This window comes from Poecilia mexicana, unplaced genomic scaffold (genome assembly GCF_051168715.1).
Source record: "Poecilia mexicana isolate PSO_F unplaced genomic scaffold, ASM5116871v1 scaffold_14, whole genome shotgun sequence".
NCBI lineage: Eukaryota > Metazoa > Chordata > Actinopteri > Cyprinodontiformes > Poeciliidae > Poecilia > Poecilia mexicana.
Genome location: NW_028263383.1, coordinates 19,393,521 through 19,403,761, shown reverse-complemented (window position 1 = coordinate 19,403,761; position 10,241 = coordinate 19,393,521). Strand labels below are relative to the sequence as shown.

General features: G+C 42.4%; 1 protein-coding gene across 1 annotated transcript; it reads left to right on the top strand.

Annotated features, from left to right (window-relative positions):
• The first annotated feature begins 4,124 nt into the window (after positions 1-4,124).
• On the top strand, positions 4,125-10,241 carry LOC106917446 (interferon regulatory factor 2-binding protein 1-like). Its single transcript, XM_014986417.2, has 2 exons — positions 4,125-6,190; positions 9,401-10,241. Exon 1 carries the CDS (start codon positions 4,377-4,379, stop codon positions 6,144-6,146), a length of 1,770 nt encoding a protein of 589 aa, XP_014841903.2. The 5' UTR covers positions 4,125-4,376; the 3' UTR covers positions 6,147-6,190; positions 9,401-10,241.

Genomic DNA, 10,241 nt, shown 5'->3' with positions numbered 1-10,241 from the left:
AATTTCCAGATGATATGAGTCAGGTCATCTCTGGCAATTTTTGTCTCATTATTGTCTCATTATTCAGCCTCCCACTGACCCCGGTTTCCTGACTCTTGATGGCAGTGTGCAGAGGATGGCTGGCAATCTCCACAGTAGCCAGATGTCTCTGCAATGTTCTCGATGCGATGACTTATTTACAATGCCCTAATTATCAAAAAATTTTAATTAAAACCATGTTATAATATTCATGTTTCTGTTTTTCTGTTCGACATACTGTGCTAAAGAGCCAACAAATAAATTATATTACATAGACAAAATGGTTACAAACTAACTCATAAGACAAGAAAAATCTATGGAAACATAATTGTAATAATGACAATTTAAATAACAATCGGACATACAGCCATAGAATAATTACCAACTCCTTGCCAATGTGCACAGATAAATTCTTTTTAATTTGTGTCAACTTCAACTGTGATCTCTACATAAACAGAGCTGCTCAGCCTTCAGCGAAACCACCACTCAGAACCACTTTTCTTGCAAAAAAATCATCTAGTTTTCAACCATATTTATTGTCTTTCAAGTCCCTTACTTAACTATGAACTACTTATTTTTTTAAAAAGTTGTAAAATTACAAAAATGAAAACAGAATTTTCCACTTTTCAATTTTCTCTAATGTGTTTGAAAAAAGAATCAACTTAAAATAGCAGTAAAGCTGAACTGATCATGTGAAGTGGTTGCATAAAACAACATAGTGATCAAATTGTATATTAAAATGCAAGGCAACAGTTCATGGTGGCTACACCCCCTAGGAACTTTCTGTGGGCTGTTATCCTGAATTATGTCACAGCGTCATGGCAGCACAGTGCTTCCCATACATGGAGTGGAGTCTCCATGTATAATTATGGTTAGGTTTAATTTTCTTTCATCCTCAGTCTTTAGTGTAAGACGCCCCCTTGTGGTTTTAAATAATCCCTTCACTCCTTTCAGAGCCTGAGATTTATTGCTGGTGTGTTTTTTCAGAGAAAAAAACAACATGAAAAACCTTCGGTAACACTTTATTTGAAGGGAGGTGAATAAGACTGTCATGACACTGTCATAAACATGGCATAACACATGGCATGAACATGAATAAGCCTTCATGAATATTTATGACTGTTCTCATAAAGCGTCATTCGGTAAATTATGACACTTTTAATACAAAGTTGACATTATTCAAAATGTCTTTGTTATGACAACTTGACATTAACCAAGAAATCATTACTGTTTAAACTTTACCTTTAATAACATAAAGTTACCTCATTTTTAAAGTGCAATCAGTAATACTTTTATAAAAAAAATTATATCAGTAATGATTTCTTGGTTAATATCTATCTATCTATCTATCTATCTATCTATCTATCTATCTATCTATCTATCTATCTATCTATCTGTTCCTGTGCAGCCAGGATGAGGGCCTCTGTGCTGTCCTTGAGTCCAGCTTTTTCCAGCCATTGGTAGGATTTCCTGATATCAGCCACTTCAGTTATTTGTCGGTGGTACATCCCATGTAGGGGCTTGTCTTCCCATGATGGTTCCTCCAGTACCTCATCCTCTGTTCCCCATTGTCTGAGACATTCGCTGAGCACATCGTCTGTTGAGGCTTTGTCCTTGATGTATTTAGGATGTTTCATCCTGGACAGTGGCTCTCACACTCACTAGTCCTCTGCCTCCTTCCTTACGGCTTGTGTACAATCTCAGGGTGCTGGATTTGGGGTGGAACCCTCCATGCATGGTTAGTAGCTTCTGAATCTTAACATCCGTGGCCTTCATCTCTTCCATTGGCCAGCTAATTATTCCGGCAGGGTATCTGATTACTGGTAAGGCATAGCTGTTTATTGCACGGATCTTGTTCTTGCCATTGAGCTGGCTTCTCAGGACTTGCCTTATTCGTTGGAGGTATTTGGCTGTGGCTCCTTTCCTTGTGACCTCATCGAGGTTGCCATTTGCTTGTGGTATTCCCAGGTACTTGTAACTGTCCTCAATGTCTGCTATTGTTCCTTCTGGGTGTGAGACCCCTTCTGTGCGGACGACCTTCCCTCTCTTTGTAACCATCCGGCCACACTTCTCTAGTCCGAATGACATCCCAATGTCAGTGCTGTAGGTCCTGGTGGTGTGGATCAGTGAGTCGATGTCTCGCTCGCTCTTGGCGTACAGCTTGATGTCATCCATGTAGAGGAGGTGACTGATTGTGGCCCCATTCTTAAGTCGGTATCCGTAGCCAGTCTTGTTGATGATTTGGCTGAGGGGGTTCAGGCCTATGCAGAACAGCAGTGGGGACAGAGCATCTCCTTGGTATATGCCACATTTGATGGACACTTATGTAAATGGTTTACAATTGGCTTCAAGGGTGGTTTTCCACAGCCCCATCGAGTTTCCAATGAAGGCTCTTAGAGTCCTATTTTGTACATCTCTAAGCATTCAATGATCCAAGTGTGTGGCATTGAGTCATAGGCTTTCTTGTAATCAATCCAAGCGGTGCACAGGTTGGTGTGTCGGGTTTTGCAGTCTCGGGCGACTGTGTGGTCTACAAGGAGTTGGTGTTTGGCTCCTCTGCTGTTTATGCCCATGCCCTTCTGTGCCGTGTAAAAAAAAAAAAAAAAAAAAAAAATATATATATATATATATATATATATATATATATATATATGTGTGTGTGTGTGTGTGTGTGTGTGCGTGTGTGTGTGTGTGTGTGTGTGTGCATACAAGTCCTTCTCAAAAAATTTGCATATTGTGATAAATTTCTTTATTTTCCATAATGTAATGATAAAAATTAAATTGTCATATATTTTAGATTCATTGCACACCAACTGAAACATTTCAGGTCTTTTATTGTTTTAATACTGATGATTTTGGCATACAGCTCATGAAAACCCCAAATCCCTGTCTCAAAATATTAGCATATCATGAAAAGGTTCTCTGAACAAGCAATTAATCATTAATCATTAATGATTCAGATGATTAATCAATTAATCATCTGAATCAACACCTGCAAAAGATTCCTGAGGCTTTTAAAAACTCCCAGCCTGGTTCATTACTCAAAACTGCAATCATGGGTAAGACTGCTGACCTGACTGCTGTCCAGAAGGTCATCATTGACACCCTCAAGCAAGAGGGTGAGATACAGAAAGACATTTCTGAACAAATAGACTGTTCGCAGTATGTTGTACCAAGACACCTCAGTGGGGAAGTCTGTGGGAAGGAAAAAGTGTGGCAGAAAACGCTGCACAATGAGAAGAGGTGACCGGACCCTGAGGAAGATTGTGGAGAAGGGCCGATTCCAGACCTTGGGGGACCTGCGGAAGCAGTGGACTGAGTCTGGAGTAGAAACATCCAGAGCCACCGTGCAAAGGCGTGTGCAGGAAATGGGCTACATAATCGGCGCGCCGCCCCGTCCAGACGGGGTTTTGACGCCCCCTCTGGTGCTGCGCCCCTATGCTTGCATGCGCTGCATACCTACTTTTTGCGCCACTGAAGACAGGGGTGTCCAAAGTCGGTCCTCAAGGGCTGGCATCCTGCATGTTTTAGTTCTCTCTCTAGTGGTAGTAAGAACCTCCTCAGCAAGTCAGTGTTCTGCTTAGGCCTTTCTAACGAGCCATCATTTGATGCAGGTGTGTTAAACCAGGGAGAGAACTAAAACATGCAGGATGCCGGCCCTCGAGGACCGACTTTGGACACCCCTGGTGTAAGAAAATGGATGGATATAAATCTAGAGATATAGATCTATATCTGAAATAATTTCTGACAATGCGCATCGGTTTAGTCAATAGACATGGTTTTAGTATTTATTTATTTTTTAAATTTAAGTTAGTTTTGTGTATTCATACTTTTACCTCCATTTATTTATGTACAAGTCCCATCTGGTTATATATAGTGGCCACGACTTATTTCTTGAGAACAACTTAATTATAACAAGTCGTGGCCACCGGAGCCCGTAGATAATAATGATTATTTAATCATATAAAAATTAAAATGACCAAAGTTCTTTTTTCCTCTTCGTGTTGCGAATATTCTCCATTTTTCTACCAACGAGTTCAGCGAAGTGGTGGCTTCGCTCTAAAAACACCACTTCCCAAAATGCTTCGCGCGCCATGCGCGTAGGTGTTTCCGGTGTCTCGTAACATTTTACTTCCTTCCACACAGACCGACACGAACAAACCGAAAAAGAAGACGTCGCTAACGTTAAGTATTGTCGCCAAAAACCGCCTTCCGAGCTTAGTTTTTGTTGTATTTTCGTCGGGTAAAACGTGGCATGTGGTCCTCGGTGTCCCAAGACTGAGAATTAGCAGAGAACCGCAGACTGTATCGTGTAGGCCTCCGAGGGAAGAAAGTTTAGTGTCGGGCCTGTAAACAACATGTCCTCCGCCTCGCAGCCTTCCTCCAGACGGCAGTGGTGCTACCTCTGCGATCTGCCCAAGATGCCGTGGGCCATGCTGTGGGAGTTCAGCGAAGCGGTGTGCCGGGGATGTGTCAACTACGACGGCGCGGACCGGATTGAGCTCTTGATCGAAACGGCGCGGCAGCTGAAGAGCACGCACGGGGTGTTAGACGGCAGGTCTCCCGGACCCCAGCAGAGCAAACCCGGTTCGGTGGGGACCGTCGAAACGGGGCGGCAGCATAGTGAGCGCGTAGACAGGGGGAGGGGGGAATATGGGGTGTCTTCACGGCTCCCTAACGGCTTGCACCGAGCTGAGGACGTGGCTTTATCGGAGGGAAGCCGCCAGAGCCCGAACACCCGCCGGGTTGTGACCGGTGCAGTGCCCGGGCTCCACAGCACCATCTCTCACGCCTTGATAGCTCAGGGGTTGGTGGCGGCTCCTCACGGTCTTTTAGCCCCATTATCGGGCTCCCGAACTGCCAGCACACCCATCGCGGTCTCAGCCGGGCCCATCATGAGTGAGGGTGGCAGAAGGCAGGCGGTGTCTCTGGGAGTGGGCGCCAGCACCTCTGCCCTTGTGGGTATAGATCCAGCAGTGTGGAGGAACAATGAGGTGATGGCCGAATTGAACGAAGTGGCCAGAAACCGGGTGGAAGGCTGGCCGAACCGACCCAAAGCGGTGCGAGACGTGCTGGTGGCCCTGAGCAACTCCATCCCCTTCAACGTCCGCTTCAGGAAAGACCACAACCTCCAGGGCCGCATCCTGGCTTTCGACGCCAGCACAACTCCAGAGTTTGAGCTGAAGGTCTTCATCGAGTATCCCGTGGGCTCCGGGATCATCTTCTCAGGGATCCCGGACCTGGTCCGGCAGATGTTCCGGGATTCGGCGAAAGATGCAGGTAAAGCTGTGAATTCCGGCCTGCGATACGTGGAGTACGAGAAGCGGCAGGGTACCGGGGACTGGCGTGGGCTGTCCGAGCTCCTGAACGACGGCGTGAGGATGTTCAAGGAGCCACCCATTCCAGAGGTCCTGCCCCAGCCAGACCCGGTGCTGTCATTGGCAGCGACAGGCCGCCCTGGTCCGGCGAAGAGCACGACCAGACGCCGCAAAGCTTCTCCTGGCTCGGAAAACGGAGAGAGCGACGGGAGACCCGACCACTCGGCCAGGGAGTCCTGGGCCCGGAGCGCCTACACGGAGCCTCTGCCCGGCATGGCGGCACCTCAAGAAGGGCCGCCGCGTCTCCACAGCCAGCCGTCGCCCATCTCGGCCCTGATGGGCGTCACAGACAGCCTGAGTTCCAGCCAGATGCCCAGAGACAGCCCAGGCATGTCCGCAGCCCACTCCTCGGCAGCAGGTCGCTCCACCAGCAGTAGCCCGTCCACCGCCTCCACCTCGGCCTCCCAGGTAGCCATGGGCCAGGGCATGAGCGCAGTGGGGCCGAGCGGCAACGCCAACACTGGGGAGAGCACGAGCAGCACGCAGGGCACCCTGCTCTGCTGCACGCTCTGCAGAGAGCGCCTGGAGGATACACACTTTGTCCAGTGTCCCTCCGTCCCTCACCACAAGTTCTGCTTCCCCTGCACCCGAGCGTTCATCCGCAGCCAGGGCCAGGGAGGGGAGGTGTACTGCCCGAGCGGGGAGCGCTGCCCCCTGGCCGGATCCAACGTGCCTTGGGCCTTCATGCAGGGCGAGATCTCCACCATCCTGGCCGGAGATGGAGACGTGACGGTAAAGAAGGAGGAGTGACCCCCTGCTGACCTCCCGACGTCTCCGACCTGTCATGGTGAATGGTAAGATGGACAGGAAACCCTGTGTCACATCAGTCTGGTCTCAAACCACTAAGTTATGAGGTTGAAGCCAGTTAGGGATGGGAAGCTTAGATATTTAGACAAAAACTAAAAATTAAATATAACATGCATAATTAGATTTTGTTTGAGCCTGAAATGCAAAAATTATGACTTAATGGTTATTATTTATAAAAATATTAGTGGTGTTAATCAAATTTAATCGGATTAATCACGATTTATTACTATTCTTAACTTTGTAAGCTTGAAAAATAAATGTGCAAGCTGTTGTGGTGTCTGCAGGAATGGCGCCCTGGGCATCTGCCTCCTTCTGCTGCACTCCAATCAATTAAAATACAAGAAATTATATCACAGCACAAACTAGGCTATGTATTTTCCCAGTAATCAACAGCAACTAAGGGAAACTTATTCCACTACACATGCATACAAGTAGTAGCAAACACATTATGGGGAAAACTGACAGATGAGATATATTTTATGTTCTAGTTTTTGGGTCCCACGCCCCCATTTCTCATGCCTCCCTGGGAAAATGCCCATGAAGCCAATATCAAAGACTGTGAGCAGGTTTCCAAAGAATTGAAAGAAAATGCTTTATTGTGTCAAACCAAACATGTTTAGAGATCCTCAGTCTTCCAGGTTTTCTCATATTCAAGGAAAAAAACAAAAAACTTTTCACATTAAAACACGTTTGCTTCAATTACACTAATATACACAGCAAATATGGACGTTTTTTTGCTTTTAACTTTAAAACGAAACATAAAAAAGTGTTCATGTTTGCTCTGTGACAAAAACTGGATAGCAACAGAAACTCACATCCTGCTCTTGAAAAACATATTCATTTGTAATATGCTTTTTTCGGACACCAGAGTCATAAAAGGGTTATTTGAAGTACTCGACTGCACACAGTAACCGCTTTTAATCATATTTTAAAATGTATTATTTATTGACACGCTCATTGAACAAATGGAGAAAGTAGTAAAAACTAACAGTCCTTACAATATGGACAGTTTTGAGGCTTTAAACATAAATAATTAGAATTTATCATGACATTGATAAATTATTTATACATTTATTATTATAAATGATAAGCAGTAGAATAAATGCCCGTCCCTACTTTACATATAATTACACATGCAAAAATAAAATAGTTGAAAGTGATGAACTGCTTGTCATTACGAGAATTATATTGAAGTTGGACATTTCACACTCTGACAATTTTTAACAGAGCATTTATCAGAACCTATAAATGGTCCAAACATTTAGTCAAAAACAAGTATGTTCAATTTTTCCAGTTTTAAAAATTAAAATAGATGTCGTCCAGTAGATGGCGTTGTAGAGGAAGACTGTTTTCCTTCAGCACCATCTTCCCTGATTGTTTCATTGGAAGTTTTTTTTTTTTTTTTTTCCATTTTTGAACAGCATCCAGATATCAGGAATACCACTGTCTCTTCCTGACTTTGTGTAAACTTCCACATTGAAAACATCCTGTAGAGCAATGCTGCGGTGCATTCAAAGACCAGGTAGAAAACGGCTTTCTGAGCGCCTCATGCAGTCCAGCGGCTGAACAGTCGCTCCATCCTTAAAGACAGAGCGGCTAGCTGGAAATAAATAATATAAATCAATAAATGATATGGGATTCTCTTTTGCCAGTTTTCACTTCTGGAATCATAAAAAAAAAAAAGAAAATAGCTTAAACCAAGGAATTAATTGATTTTATAGATTTCAGTGGCATTTAGTTTTGATTTTAAGCATCACAAATTAAAATTTTATCACTGATTTGTTTGGACCCTTAGAGAAATATGCATCCATTCAAATATAAAAAAATGGTTCATGACTAGTTTTTACTTTTATCATTTATTCAGGGTTAGATCTGCCACAGTCGCAAATTTTGCTGGAAGGTAAATTGTCCCTGTAATTATTGCGATAAGCGATATTATTGTTTTTGCAAAAAATATACTGATGACATAATAATACAAATTTGCCCTGACAAAAACCAATAACTTTTAACTCTATAAAAAAAACATGTAACAGTAGAACTGGAAGATATTTCATATTTCCAAAATAAAACACAAAAACGATGAATAAAACAGAAATGAGAAGCACACAATCAAAACTGTAAACAATATGGATTATAAAGTGTCTGTAAACAAATTTCTCTTCAAAAAATATTAATCTGATTGTAAATTGAATTAATTTTAATTCACTGATGTTTCTTGTCCAATCATTTAAATGTTCTATCAATACCTTTGTCTACTGTCTCCACTGCTTCAGTTAAACTACCCACAATCCTGCATCATTGTCACCGGTCACATTATTCACTCACCCTAAAGAAACAAACTGCAACAATATGGAAATATCAGCTGTTATAGTGTGCATGCATAATAAAAACCAAATTATTAGTTTGTTGTGGTTTCACTTGTTTTTATTTTTCTCTTTTTGCAGGTTTAGAGGCCGACTTGTTGACTTTTGTTTTATTTACTCGTTTCCCTCCTCTACTCAAATCTCCTTTTAAACCTTCCCACTTCCACCATTTTGTCTCGTTTTTTTCCCCCTCTCTGTTATATTTGAAATAAATCCAAAAAAATTCTAAGAAAGTTCTATATACTGCTCAAAAAAATAAAGGGAACATTTCACTTTAATTTTGTGTGTGGCTCCAAATCCAGGCCTCCATTGGTTAATAAATTTGATTTCCATTGATGATTTTTGTGTGATTTTGTTGTCAGCACATTCAACTTTGTACAGAACAAAGTATTCAATGAGAATATTTCATTCATTCAGATCTAGGATGTGTTATTTGAGTGTTCCCTTTATTTTTTTGAGCAGTGTATTTATGCATCAAGTGGAGCGTCATGGCAAAAGCTGTAAGGCGCCGCTTGTGTAAGTAAGTCTGTTGGGCCTCACCTTCACATTCGGGCAATACAGACCTCCACACGTTGAAAACCAAAACCATAAAAACTAATTTATCCATCCATTCCTTCGTCTGTCTATAACCTTTCTTCTTCCGCTGTCTGTCTATGCAGGCTTTTATTTGGCTTTGTTTTATAAGAATGGCTGCCAGGAATTCATTGTGAAATTAAGTATTTGTACAATGGTAGCATGGAGAACTCTGCCTCTACTGAAACCAACCTGTGTGAAACTAAACCTGTTTTATTTTCTTTATATTAAGTTTCCCATCTATTGTCCTTTTCTCTCCAGGGGATCAAACACTTTGAAAGCACTTCCCTTTTTATCTCAAGCAGAGGTCCACTTCGGCTGCATTTCATCAAGCCGTGCCTCCATAAGCAGAGAAAGTCCGAAGCTCCAGGAGGACAAACTACACCAGGATCAGTTAGCAAAGACAAGAAAAGTCACCAGTGAGGAAGAGGTGGAGGCTCAGATCAGCCGTTCTTCCTCGCTCCATGTGGCTCTAACAGCCTAAGACAGAAAGCACACACGTTTGTCTGACAATCTGATTTGTGTTTTTTTTTTTCTTCTGTTTTGTTTCCCCCTTCTTAGTTTGTTCTAAATGTTGCATTGTGTATTAAGCCGATGCAGGACAGCGTTATTGATTGATGACTTGGCTAAAGTAATGCACTTCTTTAGAGAGAAAAACGGAAAAAAAAAAAAAAAATCGAATGTTGAACATAAAACCCCATTTGGTCCTTAAAGCCAAGGAGTGCAAAAAAAAATGTAATCCCACATTATGTCTCGTAGGTATTCTTCTGTTGTATGTTTCAAATGTGAACTTCCTTTCAATATGGCTATGTAATTTCTATTTTTGATACAATACAAATTTCTATGTATTTGTTTATAGTGATAAGAAGACCAAAGATGGCTTCATGCTCAGTGTAATTTTATTGTAGCTGTGTATGCTGTATTCACTGATAACCTTTGGCATCAGTCACTAATTAGTCCATCTATCACAGATGTATGCTTGTTTTGTCTATTTACTTTTTGAATTCTATGTATGGTAAGATAATTAGCATCACATCGAATGGTTAACCCACACTTATGTGATCTGAACAGGTCAATTCTACAATAAAGGACTAAATAGTCA